This window comes from Synchiropus splendidus, chromosome 15, assembly GCF_027744825.2.
Source record: "Synchiropus splendidus isolate RoL2022-P1 chromosome 15, RoL_Sspl_1.0, whole genome shotgun sequence".
Classification (NCBI taxonomy): domain Eukaryota; kingdom Metazoa; phylum Chordata; class Actinopteri; order Syngnathiformes; family Callionymidae; genus Synchiropus; species Synchiropus splendidus.
This window is the reverse complement of record NC_071348.1, coordinates 1,587,996-1,604,856: the sequence shown is the minus strand read 5'-3', so window position 1 is coordinate 1,604,856 and position 16,861 is coordinate 1,587,996. Positions and strand designations below refer to the sequence as shown.

Sequence of the window (16,861 nt, the reverse complement as noted above, 5' to 3'; positions counted from 1 at the left end):
TGCAGAGATTAGATGAATGAGGAAAATGTGTAGAAGAAAAAACTACAAAAACTACAAAAATGAACATGAGAATAAAGGAATGAGAGAAAATGTGAAAAGAAAAATTCTGTAAAAAGGCAAACTAATTAAAGTCAAAATACAAAATAATATGAGAAGTTAAAATAAAATGAATAAACCAGGACATGAGTGAAAATATTAACTTAATAAATAACAGCAATTAGAAAAAAATACATTTAAAACAGGTTTATTACAAGTTACAAGTTTAACATGCTGTATAACAGAATATAATAAAAAAAATCAAACGCTATGAGAATATAAAAAAATACCATCAAAAATGAGAAGTTTTAACTGGTGATAGAAAAGGCTGAAGCAAAAGGGTGTGGCCATGTCATGTCGTGGCTCTCAGGGGCTGGAAGGGCCTGCCACTCTTCCCCCCCGGGGCCTGGGCTCAGCTCTGACCTTGGGTTGTCCATCACCGTCTCCTGGATGACCTTGAGCTTAGTGGTGAAGCCGGGCCAGCCCTCCACATGTATGAGGCGTTTTCATGTCCTGATGGCAGCTGTCATGGGTGGAACCGTTGCCGTGGTGACAAACTGGGAACTCACTCTCTCCGACACACACTCAGGTGGAGACCAGTGATCGGAGATGCTGCTCACACTCGCCCTCCTCGCTCTGCTCGTCTCTCCAGGTATTTACCTCCCATTTCCTTCACAACTCAGTCGTGATAAAGACAGTCAGTCTTTCAATTGCGTTCATGTTTGAGAGCTGGAAATTGTCCCGTGCCGCAGAGCTGAACTTAATTATTTCAAGAGTCTGTAAACATGCAGAAGTTAGTTTTGGCTGACTCAGCACTGATCTCACGCTGCAGTGAAGCCGGTGCTTCGCTGACGTGTTGGAGGCTGATCTTTCTGCCCCTGAGCCGGGGGGGCATCAAGTTTCCAAATGATGGGACCCATGGTGAGATCCTGGACTCAGTGCAGCCCCCAGAGGGGGGCGCCCTCTGGGAGGTTGTGAGTCAGAGTTGTGCCTGGCACCTTGTTTCAAAACAAGGATGAGTGACGGGAGCAGAACAAAGCAAACAGGCCGAACCTTGAGCTTTACGAGAACCATTGTTTGTGATTGAAGAAGCCAGCAGGACAAGTTTACCGTCTCAGGGAGGTGCCGCCTATCTGTTTGTCACGCCACGGCCTGGGGGCCAGATCGGAGCTGCCAAGTCGCTTCATGTGGCCCGCCGTAGCTTTGAATACACGGAGCTGCCTCCAACATAAGGACCGGTTTAACCTTCGATTCAAGCCAAATCGCAGCTAAAAACGAAGGATGACATTTTACTCGGTCCGATAATGCGCAGCAACAGTTCCTAAAGGCATGTGACTTCCGCTGTGTTGCAGTGCTGCCACTGGAGTGCTATGTCTGCAGCTCCTCGACCACCAACGAAGCCTGTAACGCCAACACTCAGGAGTGCACGCCGCCGCTGGACACATGCATGACTATCGTGGACACGCTAGGTACGCTGCTTGTTTCAAACACGGACACCAATTGGCGACTGAACTTGTCTGCGTTCAGGGTCGGCGACGGCCATCGTCAAGCAGTGCGCCAGCCTGACCACCTGCCAAGCCGCGGCCTCCTCCTCGTCCGTGGACGCCAACGGAAACGGAAACTCTGTCAACTGCTGCAACACTTTCAACTTGTGCAACTTCAGCGGAGCCGAGCAGCTACATGGTTTCTCCCTGCTTCTGGTTCTGACCGTGGCTCTCCTGCTGCTGCTACAGCACTGAACTCACACGGGGCGCTGCAAAACTATGATCTCTAAGTATTTAACCAGTGGTGTTAACCGGCTCATCCTCTCATCATGTTGCACAATACAAAAAAATGTTATGTAAATACGTGAAAATGTTCCTCCTGTTTCTAACAGATAATCTTTAGAATGCTAAATAAACTGTAACTACTTTGATACAGAACTGATAATAGTGAACACAGGCACAAAACTGCTAGCATGCAGAGAAAATGACATTGCTAAGTTGAAATACTGACATATGAGATATTGACATATGAAGTCACAGAAAAAGAGACTGTGATATTAAGGTTTGATGCTAAAGCAAAAATATTTAAGTCTCAGGTGAAAGTGGTGAGTTCACACAACACAATGTGAAGTCAAAATAACATGATATTGAACCAAAGATCAACAGATTGTCGTGCTAAATGCCAAATATGGAGCTGCCACGTCACAGAAATGTATAGAGTTTATAATGACACTGAGGCGAATGACTTCTGGTGACTGACAATGAGCCACGCCCTTTGTTCTTTTCAGAATTATTTTATTTCATTGTCCTCAGTTCTGACAAGATGGCCGACTCGGCCCGGGAGACAAAATAAAACCAGTGTTGACCAGCACGAGTTCTGTACACAGACCAGTGAGACACCAGTGGAGCTCACGGGAAACAACGTGAGCAGATTTACACAACAGCCAAGAGATAAAATAGATTTCTTTACACTCGGTGATGTTTGGATTTGAAGAATCACAGGTGGATTTTGGTGCAAATATGCTGCCGCTCGTACCAGTCACACAGGCACGGAGACCAGTGGGTCCCGTCGGGCTCTGGGTGGGGTTTAGAAACACACCTGTTTGTGTCGGCACGTGACGTGAGTGTGGCACCAGATAGAAGCACGGGCCGCTCGGGCTCACCTGCTGCTCTCTTGCCAGCATCCGGGTCATGGAAGAGGAGCTGCGGCTCCAGCCGTCCACAGGAAGAAAACTGGGACTTGTGACTTCACATTGATCAGATGTGGGGAAGACTAGTGTCCATCGGTGGCGTGACATGTCCCCTCCTCCAGGACAATAAATAACACTTGATGAGATGGAGGGCCGACAGGACAGGAGCCTGGGTGGGACTCGATGACATGCAGATATGGCCGACGACATCACAGTCTGGGGTGACTTTCGTTTAATTCCAGGTGTTGCAGATGAGCAGAATGTTCCCGTCACTCTCCTGTCGAGAAGCTGCCGAGTCCCTGATCAGGAGTCAGTCCTCCAAAATGTCACAGTGGTGGAAGGATTAGCCGTGATCCAGTTTCACTTCACAGATTGTTGTCGAGTCCGGCTCCTTCAGCGCTTCGTGACGACCTCTGAATGAATGACCAATGCTGACCTCTGGCTAATGTGGGCGGGGCTGGGACATCATCTTGAGTCTGGATTGGTCGATGACATCCAGGAGATTCTTGGCGTCCACGGCGAGCGCGTGAGCAGCCGTCAGCATCTGCTTCTTGTAGTCCTGCTGCAGGCTGGGACACGGAGGGACGTTAGCCAGACAGTGCCACCCAAACACACTCACTGCTGCCCTCACCTGGTCATCACATATTGTTGGGCTAACTTCATCTTTCCAATCAGCTCAGCGAGGTCAGAGTTCAGGAGCTTCTGTGCCATCTCGATCTGCAGAGAGATTCCACATGAAACACTGACAGAAGACAGAGTGGGACCATGGCACTGAGCGTTAAATGAGGGACGAGTGTTTGTGAGTGAGTGAGTCTTTGCTTCTCATTTATGTGAGCTGTGAAACATGGGTCTTCACCTCTCTGTGTGTGCTGGCGGGGAGCTGCGGGAGGGTCTCGTCCACCGTGGCCAGCAACGTCCTCAGTGCTAAACCCACATCCTGGACACGCAGAGGGAAAACAGTGTGATTTGGAGAAATTCAGGTTCTTCAGGTCACTGAGCCTCGGAACCAGTCTCTTCCAGTTTGCTCCCCTTTCTCCTCCTGGTCTCCAGAAACAGATTTGAGCTCTGGTGGTCTGAGCGCCCCCTGTGGGGTCCCACAGTTGCCAATGTTTCCTGCAGGGCTCTAAAGAGTATCACCTCACTGCTGATGCCATTCACCACAAAAATGAGGCAACACCTGGCCACCTGTGTAACAGTCCACACCTGTTCCACTTCTCCAGCCCTCTGGGCAGTCTCAGAGACTACGTCGAGGTCTAGCCCCAGATGAAGCCATGATGTGGGGGCTCCTCATGTGGTGACGAGATACATCTATGGAGACCAACCTTCTTAATCTTTCTTTACACTTTTGGCCTAGACATGAACCGCAGCTGTGTGTGTGACAGTCTGTGGGTGGGTGTCGGGGAAGAGGGGGGGGGTGTCTCACCTTGACCATGGGGACGTATTCCTCCGGAGGAGCTGGTTGGATCTTGCTGGACATCTCGATCACAGCTTTGACCAGACCCGTCACGTTCTCGTAGACCTTGTCGTTGGAGCGATCCAAGTTGGCGGTGGGAGGCGGGCTGATCTCCTGAGGCTGAAGCTGCAGACGTGAGTGACAGGGAGACGGTTGGAATCGGACGGAGACCACGGCACCACAGACAGACAGACATCTAGCTGCTACAGGTTTCACCAGGAGGACTGAGCTGAGGCCTCTTGCCCACTGACTCGTCCCACCAAACCACTCGTGGACCATGAGTCATCAAAGATATTATTGTGTTGCAGGTTTAATTCCCTGTAAAGATCCTTGAGTGACTTTAGCAATGTTATTCGCTAATCTCGCCACTAGATGGCAACACATGTCCAGTGAGTACACTACAGTTGGCTACAAGACAGTTAGGATGGAGATGAGTGGGTTAGAGAAAAACAATGTTAATACTAGACAGGAATCACGAGTCTGTAACGTTTCATCACACAAAGGTGGAGAGTCATGTGACCAAGAAGACGCACGGTCGACACACACAGACAGTGTGCTGCTTACCCGCCAGGGCTACGGGGTCAACAGTAAGGCAGAGTGCAGGAGGAGGAGGGTGTGGGGGAGAGAAGGAGCAGCCCAAGGTGAGGAAGACAAAAAGGACATTAATGCTAGAAGCATGAACAGACATGCACCGTCAACATCATCATCATCATCATCATCGCTCTCTGCAGAGTCTCGTCGGGCGGAGTGTGAGTTCTCACGCGTGCACGCAAGTGTGTACCTTCACGCCGTCATTGTAGCTGTCGCTGGCGTTCAGACAGGCCAGGCTGCTCTGGGCTCCGGGACGAGGGGGCTTCTTCGGAGGAGCCACGTGCTCTGGAGGAGACACATGGAGGTTTGCTTTGGTGATCTGTGGAGACTCAGTCCTGCTAAAGGTCACGGATCATGGAGGTCTCAAATCGGACCCTGACCCAATGACACGCTCTCATTTGAAAGGCCTCCATGGCTCTAAGTCCCATAGCTATGAAGGGGACAAGCGGGACGATGCTTTCATTTCTCCTGGGAAAAGCCGGACTAACCAACCCTCACACTGGACCAGAGTGTGGCGAGTTACCTGCTTTGCCGACGGGCTGGTAAATGTGTTGGTTCCCTGCCTGTGAAAACAAACAGCAAAAAAACAATCAGACTGACAGGAAACTTGGCGAGCACAAAAAGCCTTAAGGAATCCGACTTAATTTTTGAGTCACACGCCACTGAGTTTTAATTTGCTCACCGCCGTCTATGGCGGTTTCCCTGGTGTGTGTGGTCTTGTGGTGCTACTTATGTAAGCAAAAGTATTGGGTTTGCCTTCAGAGGAATTAAACAAAGTGAGTTTCTTTTATTAGTTCTGACCTTCAAATGGTAGAAACCCTGTGTTTCTTGGCTTCTCTCACCATTGTGCACTAGAAGACATCAGCGAGTCATCAAGGGTTTGTGGCTTCACCACCGCTCACACCCAAAAATACTGCTGCATTTTTTAAGCGCTCTCAGCCAGACAGACACTGGCACACACAGAGCAGGGAGATTTTTCCCACCACAAACCACAGCCATTCATTGGGAGGAGGAGGAGGAGGACGAGCTCCGAGATGAATTACAGAGAAAGACAGAAATATCCATCTCGCCCGTGGCGACCGGAGACGTCCATAGCAACAAGGACAAGCATCAATATACAAGAGGAATATTCAACTCAGCTGCAGGTCAGTTACACAACCGCTCTTTCGTTTTGGACCCAGAAAAGTCAAAGCAGAGCACAACTAAAAAGAACCTCTGTTCCACAACAGATGAAAACGCTGTTCACGGTCCACACCGTGTCCAGCCTCTCAGTGAGAAGTCGCCCTCACTAGGTTCAACTCAAGTGTCGCTGGAGTTGGAGTCTGTCCCAGCTATACAGGACCAGAGGCGAGGGAGCCCTGGAGGAGACACACTGACATCTACAAATGGAAGTCACGAGGGGGGAAACTTTCCATCTACTGTGGATAACAATGTATCCTCAGATGAATGGAATCAAATATAAAACCCTTGAATCCCAGCTTCCAGGGACACAAAGCAGAGGACACCCTGGACAGAACACCAGGTCATCACAGGATATCTCAAAGACATAAAAAAACCAACAATATTTCACAAACCATAGCGACAAACCGGGGAAAAGCAATGACTATTACTTGAAACAAAAACAGGAAATGAATGAGGACCTAGAGAAAGTGGACAAGCCACTCCAGTTCCTCATAAACAGTGGAAAGGCCTCTCCTCCTGCTGCTGCTGCTGCTGAACACGGAGAGGCAGGGACGAGGCTGACTGTAAGCCGAGGTTCTCAGGCCTCACAATTTCAAATGAAGCTGGTGTAAAATTGCTCTCTGCTTTCAAAAAGAAGCCCCTTCAGTATCATTCTTAAAGTGAACAGCAGGGGAGAGACGAGCCAGAAACTGGCTAGCAGAATCTCTACAAACTGAGGCTCACATCGACGCTCCTCACGAGCTCCTTCTAATGAGCTGCTTGGAGGGAATTACAGCTTGACCAGAAGAGCTGTGGGAACAGGGCGACCCCTCACTCCCCACTTCCTGTTCCTCGATCAGTTCCTGGAGTGCTTATCAAAACAAACTAGGAGTCCAACCAGAACATGGACTTGTCAGCGTCTGTCTCCATTCATCTTATCAAAACACAAATTCCACAGAGAACAGCTGTGCGAAGTTCAGCTGACAGGCGTCCATCAAAATTCCTCGCTGGTTCCTCCGCAGGTGTTTGGCTGCGTAGAGCCGATAGCAGACCACAGAGAGAGACTGATGGAGATGAAACCTTGCTTAAAAAAAACAAAAAAAACGTACCGGTGGCTGGATTCCACTTTCTTCTCGGTCTAGACTTCCTCTCGAACTTCTGGTGTCCGGTTTCTAGAACGAAACATCAGTGTTACAAAACAGGAAAACGAGGTGCAAAAATATTGGGTTTTTTTTTACACCCAGTTTTTATAAATATTATAAATACATTATTAGAGATTATCCAATGCAACTGTAATGTAAATGTAATGCAATAGAGCAAAAATTTGAAGTTAAACATTAAAAGAATAGAACAACTATTCATATGATTTAATGAACAGCAAGTGAGATTGTTCTAGTTCATATGAAGTGGGGCAATAATGTGGAGTAAAATAAAACATGAGTTAGAAAAATACAACAACATGTGAAACGTTTTAATTAAAGAAGGAAAAAAAGTCATACTTTAAAAAAATGTTCCATATGAATGGAGTTCATGATGATGTATAAACGGAGACAACTATGTGGACATTAACTAACACACCCTCACGAATGAATGACAAAACTCCATCACACTAACTTCGGTTTTCCAAAACAAACCTCAGCCTTCTGAATGAAATTCCTACCAGTTTTCCCAGACAGGACTTGAACACCAGCATCGCCTTTGAGTTCATGGGCGTAATCCGTCAAAAGAGGCTACAGTAGGACTCACAAACTTTCCTGCGACTGCTTGCAGGAGTCTCACACTAATCCAGCGAGTCCTTCCCTCTCCTGGGCTCTTATGAGGAAGGGAGGAGAGCAGAAAGAGATGACGCTCTGTCTGTGTGCAAGCGTGTTTTTTTTCCCCTCTCAATCCTTCATTTCTTTCTCCGCCTCCTTCCCTGCCTTATAAAAACCAGCAAGAACATAACACACGCTCATAACACGCCCACACACACACTCGCTCGGGGAGCCTGTCAGCCAGTGGTTATGGGTCAGCGAAGACTGTCAGATGGACAGGAACCTGTTATTAGCACGTCACACATAGGCCACACCTGCCTGCCAATACTTGAAGCTCACTCCTCAATCAACCAAATATGTAGTCTTTTAATGCGACGCTTTCCACATTCCTTCTTCCACTCACAAGTCATATTCTGAATAGAAAACACAGTGTTGCTGGACCTTTTGTGCAGTCGAGGGGTGGAAGTTCGGACAGACCAACAAAAGCTGTAAATATCTGGCTACAAATAATTGAGTTGCTATGGCATCAGCAGGAATTTAATGGTCCAATTTAGGAGGAATTTGGTGCTAGTAAAACAGAGCGTCCCACTCTGGTGCCATCCCAGAGCGCTAGAGTGGAGTCCAGTTCAGAAGAAGGTAAAACTGACTCGATGAAATTAACTGAGATGAAGTGTTAGATTGTTGACTTTATGTCAAATTGTTGTAGACACTCAAGTGATGAGCCACATTTCACACCAGGCAGCACGGTGAAGCAGTGGCTTGTGCTGCAGCAGCACGAGGAAGTTCAGTGGTTTGAGTCCAGTTTGAGGCAGATGAGTTTCTGATTTATCTTGAGATTAGACGAAAATAAAAAGCCTGTAAAATAGGATGTAAAAATCAATTGAATGAATGCATTGGAGAATAGAAAGAAAATAAATGTCGACTAATGTGAAAGAAAGTTTAACAATGGATGAAATAAAAATGAAAAACCTTTTGCTGGAATTTCAATTTGGATATTCATTTGTTAAAATGGAAATGTAAGAAAGGAAATGGCAGAAAAGAACAGGCGGGAAACAAAATTAAAGGGGAGGAAAACATGAAGAAGAAAGAAAAAACAAAAGTCAAACAGTTTGATTGAAGGATCAAGATTATTTCCACATTATAAAACATAATTTTATGTATTTTTCCAACCTAATTAGACTCTTGATTCCTGCCCTTTGAACACTGTAGAACATCCACTCTAATTCTCTTTCATTATATTCCATTCCTTGTTTTCACTCTGCAGACTCTTGTCTATTTCAATCCCCTGCTGTGATGCCGATGTGCGATACAGAAAAATAGCAAGGAGAATATGAATAGCAAACAAGGACAGACAGTGAGGACACAGGGGTGGAGCCGTTTCACTGCCAAAAGAAATCACAAACGGTGTCGTCATCGAACGACTTTCGACCTGGCTGGCTGAACTCTGATTGATGCTCAGTCTGCCTGTCATGTTGTTGTAGCGGTTTCCTCCAGCATCAGTGACCTGACCACACGCCTGAGGAACATCTAGGCTATGTACAAGGGCATAAACCCACTGTTGCTTTGTTGCTGGATACAACACCCAGCCCCGACTGCCACAATCTGTCCGTGTGTGTGCTTGTGTGAAGTGTGTTACCAGCAGCCTCTCCTCCTGCTCCAGCCACCTCTGATCCTCCTCCATCTGCTGCTGCTGTATCATCAGCTGTTCCTCCATTAAAAGGCACTGCTGGCCTACACACTGCTGCATGTCTACTGCCCTGTCCTACACAGACACCCACAAGCATGCGACAAAGATGACACCAACACACACACACACAGACGTGGCGGGACCACAGCGCACACAAAACAAGCAAACACAGACAGACAGACACATACACCAGACACATGAGATGCTTCAACATAAAGGCAGACGATGACGCTTGATTGACAGCTGACTGTGCTGGCGCAGAAGTTACCTCCATAGCGGAGCCCCAAAGAGCCATGTCCTGCCCGTGTGGCGGGGGAAGGTGCTGTGTGTGGGAGTGGACGTGATGGCGGGGGTGGGTGTGTGCATGGTGGGTGTCCAGCATGGCAGGCTGTGGGGGGTACAGAGCGCTCGGCACTGAGGGGAGCGTGTGAGGGCCGGGGTATCCCGCCATCTGACCACAGAGAGAGAAGACACATGTGGCTCACTATGCCCACCAGACTCAGACCTTTCATTAGAGACCGCTTAAGGAGGCAAATACCTGATAGTGTCCTGGGTGCTGCGGACCCGGGTAGAATCCTTCACTGGAGCGGGGACTTGGGTAACCGGGCCTGCTCGGCTGTGGACACAGACAGGGAACCAAAAAGCGAGACATAGAGTGAGACCAACCAAGAAACCAAGATGAGACGCTGAAGGTTAGAGGAACACGCTCTGATCCACACACAGATGCCAGGCTTGAGTGGGCGTGTTAGTGGGTCAAACAAACAGGCGCAAACACACTGGGCTGCAGGTTCAACAAGCCGAGTTAAAAAGTGTCTACCTCCTGCAGAACAAAACAACCATGGGTGATTTAAGGTTAGATGGGATGCCGCAGTTCACCGAAGACCTTGTTCCTGATATGAGAAGTGTGATTTTAATAGAAGGGATTGGTGGACCAACAGCTTTGCTTCTCAACTGGCACCTTCAGATTTGGTTAGTTAATGATGGGGCCTCATCTTCGGATGATAACTTTAGAGGGTTAGAAGATCCTGAATCTGAACAACCATCTACCTTCCACAGTCTGTCAGAGTCAGTGGGCCACACCTCCAACCACCAGAGAGAGGAACACGGTCAGAACCCAGGGACAGAAGTACGATGGCGAAGATAGAGAGAGACAAACAGGGAAACTTAACTGCCAACAACATGTCAAATCATTTTTGTTCTGAAGCCTTTAGCTTTGTTTCCTGAGTTGGATTCCATCCTCAACAGACAAATCCAAAGACACAGATCAAAACTCTTCGACTGGGAACTATCTCTGTTCAGAAGGTCAAGTCTGTCGAGCCGCTGAATCGCCAGAGGTCAGGGAGAACCTGGAGCTATTTTATCAGCACAATTAACTGCACTTATTTTCCTCTTTTTCTTTTACTTCTTATTCTAATTCCAGAAATAGTTAGATTCAGATATTTTCTGTTTCAGGTTTGTTTACCAATCATTGACTTTCTTGGAATAATTATTATGGTAGTATATGCAACATAATACAATAATTATTTTCATTTTTTGCATGGAAAACATTTTGTTCAACTATATTGCTTATTCTATATCATTTAAATGGAATATTTTAAAAAATGACTTCAAGGCCGGTGATTATCCTCTGAATGAGAAGATGTGTTGGTGAAGTTTAGACTTACATTGTTAAATAAAACGCACTGACAAACACACCTAAACAGAGAGATGTACATCAACACTGCTGATTATTGCTGCACCATCACAAAGCAAAGCAAAGAGAGTTTTCCTCCTCCTGCTGCTGCCAGCAGACAAGCGTTTACTACACTGCTGGAGCTACACAATAAAGATTTGGGGAATGTGAGTTTTCATCGTTAAGGACTTGGTATTAAATTAATGAGCACATTCTGCTGCAATCGAGCAAATTGTCACGGCAGTACACTCGGAACATTCAGTTCAATTAACATGTTGATGCGGAAAACACAAAGTTCCTACTTTTTACCATATGGGCAGTTAACCTAACAACACCGCTTGCCTCACGAAAGAATCTAGAAACTGTTGTGCGATGAAGAGTTTAGGCACAAATCACTGGCTCTCACATAGGTGCTTTTATCAAAACTGAGAGGAAGAGAAGGGTCCAGACGGCAGAGAGAGTTGAGTCGAGGGAGTCAGAGAACTAGCACAGTGTGTGGGGTTCCAACCATGAACCCCACTTTCTCCCATGATTTCAGAGACATGCCAGCAGTACCTTACCAAGTCTAACCTGACCCAACCCATCAACAGCTTAAAGACTCCGCCAACCTCACCAGCCAAGTGACTCACTCACTGAGGGGAAGGCATTCTTACTGTTTTGACTCTACTAGTGCCATGTTTATTAAACGGACACTTAAAACAACAGGTAAACACAACAAAGCACAAGTTCATTCGACTGAAATATAGTCAGTGCAACAGCTCACAGCTCCAGAGCGACACTGCCCGTCTAAATTTAAGTCCACAGTAAAAAGTAATACTTCAAATTGCACGGGTGCCTAGTGGTGTGTGAAATTAAAGTTGCAGCCTTCCCTTCTGGACCGAAGATAAGTGGGTTTGAAAGTGGCGAGCAGAAATCCCGGACTTCCAGTTCCATCTAGTGTAAAACACAACACAACACCTGTTTTTTTTACCTCTTCATTTCCACATATTGAAAAAAGGAAAGCACAAGATTCTTTCCACATTTCTGAGATGTTCTGGCTGATGAACTACAGTAACAGTGGAGTGATGTGTTTGTCCAGTCAGCAGAAACAGCATCTGGCGCAGGCATTCTGGGGCTGCCAGAAATAGAGGATTGCAGGTCGCACAATGCAACAAAATGATATTTGATCCCAGAAGCCATGGCCTCATGAAAAGAACATGCTAGCAAGGTTAAGCACACACACATGCAGAGGACTCCAGTTAGAAGGGCAGTGGATGTGTTTAGTAGTGGCTGAGGAGCTTAAAAATGTTGCAACAGCTTGTTCATTTAAACCAATTTTCTGCCTCTCGAAACACTGATAAAACACAGCTAGCTAAAGTAGCAGACTGTTCTCCTGAATTTATCTTTTCTGGCTAATAAACAGTCAAACAGTTTCATTCAGAAAGGCAAGAATATAGCAATCGCCAGGCTCATGACCATCGTTTTCAACAACAGTGATAATTGCACTTCACTAATCAAGAGAACAGCATGAAATAAAAGTGTTGCAACATTTCCACGACTCATTAGTCGGTTGAGTACTTTCAGACATAGTTGAACGCCACCTGCCTTGAGCGGTCTGCAGGGGGCAAGTGAGTGTCTCTCAGGGCAGAGGGGAAAACAAGGTGCGCAGGTGCTTAAAGGGAGGGAGGGACAGGACGCACTGGGATTACAAACCAGACCCTGGCACCAGAGAGGGGTCAGTAGGGGCTTCATGTAATGAGACTGGAGGTCAAGACCAGGAAGGAATTGAGTGGTGGGATGAGTGGGGCAGCTGGGTAACCCTTGATGGTTAGGGTGGTGCGCAGTGTTGTGGAGAGTGTCTGACAAGCCAGAGGTCATCTTGTCAAAGTGAAGGAGAGAAGGGCAGTGTTTGAGGCAGGAGGAGTTTGGGTGCAGAGAACTACTGCTCATGGCTGGGAGGTCAACCTGGGAGTCTGCATCAGTGAAATGTTGATGACAAACATCAGTGTATGAGTTAAAGAGCGTGTCAGTGTGATGCAGCCACATGGGACTGATGAGTTTGTTGGTAGGACTATCACAGGTGCCGTTGGTGAGAGGGTGAGACTGAGGTTGAAGCTCGGGGTGGGTGGAGAACTTGTGAGAAAGCACAAGAGACGAGGACATGGAGGTGGAGGGGTCAGATGGGGGGTGAGAGGTTCCAAGACAAAGGGAAAGCTGGGAGGCAAGCCGCTGGTTTTGGTGGCAATGATGGTAAGAGGAAGAAGCAGACAAACAATCCAGACTGAAGGTGGGCTGCAAGGAGGGGCGGCGAGTGGGCTGCAAACACAACAGAAAGCAAACGGTCGAGGAGGCACCAATGGGAATAAAGGGGAGCACAGTTAGAGACCGAGATCAGTAGAGCAGTTCAAGTGTCAAACCTTCTCTAAATACATGCTAATGAGACACTTACTGTTGATATAAAGGACATTAACAAACTCACTTTGAGCCTCAAGCGTTTCTCGTTACTCTACAGAGAACATATGGCTTTCTAATTGGAATTCAAAGACATTAAGAGGAGCTACAAAATTAGGGCCGTGAGGGAGGTAAGTGAGGAGTGAAAAGCCAGCAGCTGGAACAAAGACTGTGAGCACAGCAGAGCAAGACAAGCTGGGGAGACATGTTTAGAAAAGAATATTAATTAAACGCACAATCAGACATCTAACAACACAACTGTGTAAAAGCAAGCAAAGAAAGGAAGATTATTATATTACTGCCTATTTAAATGTTCATTAAAAAGGCAGCCTAAAAATACATAAGCATGTACAGACAACATATCACAGCCACTGTCATGATCAAACTGAAGCTGTGAATACAGCAGACAAGACAGAAAATGGAGCGTGACAATGTCATGGCCAAGCTTACCTTGGGAGGTGCTTCATCTGACCCTCCAGAGTCCCATGAAACTGTGACCTGCCTCCTCATCTCCATCCTGTTCCTCTCCTTCTGTTGCACCTTCTCCTCTTCCAATATAGTGCTGTAAACCAGACAGAGGGGTTTGGAAAAACACATCTACAATCAGCCACCAAAGCTTCAACACCAATCATTCAAGTTTAAACCAGAAATCAAACTGAGACGACCACTTCCTTCACCAATATGAGTTAAGTCAGCACAGACTGAATCATGGAAGCAAAAACCTTCCTGCAGTCCATTTGGTACAGTATCTTCTAGTTAATGAAGTTGTTCTGCCATACGGAAGCCCTTGCAGCACAAACACCATGACATCATTGACATTCACGCTCTGGAAATAGCTTGGGTCTTTGCAAGGTGCAAGAGGGAGCGCTGAGGTTGTTGCTCTTTCCAGAGTTCCCTCCTGATTAACAACAAACCACCCAGTGCTCTTCAGACTGTTAGGCGAGATAATTCACCAGTAAATGAGTTCAATAAATTTCAATTGCAAGTATATTTACTCACTGAATCTTGGGACATTATGGACTATATTTTTTAATACTCTCTAGAACAATAGTGGATTTTCACTCACAGGTATTCCAAACGACCAAACTAGAGCAAGGTCGTGTCAAGTGGTTTCCATGCAGTAGATCTGATTTTCCTTGTCTTAAAAAGGACTATGGGTAAGATCGCCAACTTAATCATGGAATTTAACTTCAAAATATTTTCTCATGACTCTAAAACAAACATACTAACCGCAGTGTCAAACTAAATTGTTGAATATAACACCAGCTTTTGAAACATTAAGAACAACAACCCACAAGTCCGTTATTGAAATTTCCCACTCAAACTACTCACATGGAAATGCTGCTGGTTTCCCAGAGAAAGAACAAGTGAGGCGACAGCCCAACAAAAGAAATGTAAAAGCACTTCAAGAATCCAGCTCACGCTCTCTTTACTCTCCCTTCTTTACTGGCATCTATTTGTGGAAACATCGTTAGCCTTCTGTTCTGTTGTCTCCTGCCACTGGTGTGTTTGTGTGTCCTCACACCTGCCTTCGTCCATCGCCTGTCATCCCTCTGTTCTGCCACAACACAATCACAGTTTTGGAGAAAGACTCTATGACTGACACACTGTATTCGCAGTTCTATAACTTCATCACTGGTGTTTATGTACACCAGACTTCTAGTATAAAATGACCAGGATAATAGTTCACTATGTATTTCATGTATCATGTATCTTAACTAAAAGTGCATCTTGAATTGACTTAAAGATGATTTTATGCTTGATTCAATCAACCAATTATGACCTGCAGTGTCATTAACTGTGGTTTCTGATGAAGGAAACTTCACAAGCTGCCTCCTCCACCTCTGACAGCACCTGGAACAACATGAGCTGCTTGCATACAGTATTTACTCAGGCTGAGGTGAACCCCAAAAGACAATAACATAATTCAATAACAATTTGGTTCTTACATGAATCGCAAAAGTCCTTCTTGAATCAAGAGGAAAACAGATTGAGGCCACAGAGCAAGAAGATAACGAGGACCTTACCTTCAGCACAAAGTCAATATTCAATCCAAACCCATCAAGAACCAAAAGCGTCCTCCAATGATGATGAGAAACTGCAGCCACAACCTCCTGACTCCAGCAGCACTTCACAGATAAAAAACTCCTAGCAGGCCGACTCAAATCTAACAGAGACTGAGCGCCACCTTGGAGGGCAGCAGGACATCAACTTAATCGGCTTCTTCCACCAAAAGACTGCAGCTCCACAGTCATCCTCCAGCCTTTCTTCCGTCTCTCTCTCCCACTATCCCCCCTCACTCTTTTTCTGTGATTTTTGGAAAGCTGAAGCTGCTGGCAGCTGCCCACTGTGTAAACACACACGCACGCACGCACGCACACACGCACACACACACACACACACACTCGTGTTTATCCTCCATCTAGAAAAACTGTAGTAGTAGCTGAGAGTTTGCATTTTTGGCAGAGCAGACCTATAATTGATATTATAATAAAATGCTGCTCAGACAAAAGTAGACCATGTTGCATGCCCTTCTATGGTTTGGCCCTCCCTACTCAAGAGCTCAGTAAAACGGTGAATATGCTCAGCAATGGTGACTCCAGGACAATGAGCGGCAAATCAATGCTTAAATAGTCCAGGATAATTATCTTCTCTCAAATTGCTGTTCAGACTCTAGTCAGCACTGCGTCACTTCTCCCAAAAACCTAACAAGCGGAGCATTCGTCAACTTTCAGTGTGAAGGAAGGCTCAACGGTGAGAGGGTGGAGAGTGGCAGATAGCTGGAAGCAGAGTTTGTTAGGGGGCTTCGGGGCAACCGCTGGAATTAGGATGGAATTTAACGGTGTGAGTCATGCTGGTTCTCTAAACACTTATAAAACTGCAGGAGTTCAATTTTCAGTTCAAAACAGCAAGACAAAGAACGTTCAGTAGAGGGAAACAATGAGGCCATCAAACCACACAAATTAATATTCAGCTCATTCTCAATTAAAATGCTTGTCTCAAATCACTAACAAACAGGCATTCAACTCTGTTTTTTTTTACCTTGATAGAAATCAAGATTTCAAGGTCATTGGTTGTAAAATCTAGATGATATTTGATCAGCGTCAGTTCAGTCATGAGGGAAAAACCCTCAGTCATTGCACAGGTCTGACACTGAATGGTCACATATTCCGGAAAAACACCGTCATCAGGTGAGCGAAAATCTTGCGTATGTTCGTCACCACTTGCATACAGCTCATCAGTCTGCAGTCATGCAGCTAATAGGACATGGCACGTCTGTTCGCATCTGAATGCTTCAAAAATGATGAGTAACAGAAGTTACTGTTCTGTCATGGAATTCCTGGAAACCTGAGGGAGCGCTCGGCTCATACAGAAACACGTTAAGAGTCACACGTTAAGCACT

The 16,861-nt window shown here is 46.2% G+C and overlaps 1 protein-coding gene across 12 annotated transcripts in view; it reads right to left on the bottom strand.

The window, feature by feature from the left end:
• Window positions 1–366: 366 nt before the first annotated feature.
• LOC128772019 (focal adhesion kinase 1-like) overlaps window positions 367–16,861 on the bottom strand; it is a 38,021-nt gene continuing 21,526 nt past the window's right edge. For 7 of the 12 annotated variants that reach the window (XM_053888004.1, XM_053888006.1, XM_053888002.1 and 4 more), the window contains 11 exons: window positions 13,909–14,020; window positions 9,895–9,972; window positions 9,625–9,807; window positions 9,306–9,431; window positions 7,025–7,087; window positions 5,278–5,317; window positions 4,945–5,039; window positions 4,134–4,289; window positions 3,567–3,647; window positions 3,342–3,427; window positions 375–3,279 (listed from right to left, as the gene is read on the bottom strand). In XM_053888004.1, the coding sequence (XP_053743979.1) occupies window positions 3,153–3,279; window positions 3,342–3,427; window positions 3,567–3,647; window positions 4,134–4,289; window positions 4,945–5,039; window positions 5,278–5,317; window positions 7,025–7,087; window positions 9,306–9,431; window positions 9,625–9,807; window positions 9,895–9,972; window positions 13,909–14,020 (1,147 nt within the window). In that variant the 3' untranslated portion in view covers window positions 375–3,152. Of the gene's footprint in view, window positions 3,280–3,341; window positions 3,428–3,566; window positions 3,648–4,133; window positions 4,290–4,944; window positions 5,040–5,277; window positions 5,318–7,024; window positions 7,088–9,305; window positions 9,432–9,624; window positions 9,808–9,894; window positions 9,973–13,908; window positions 14,021–14,880; window positions 15,425–15,485; window positions 15,745–16,861 lie in introns of those variants that run through there. The other 5 variants (XM_053888008.1, XM_053888009.1, XM_053888007.1 and 2 more) reach the window with 5 other exon arrangements.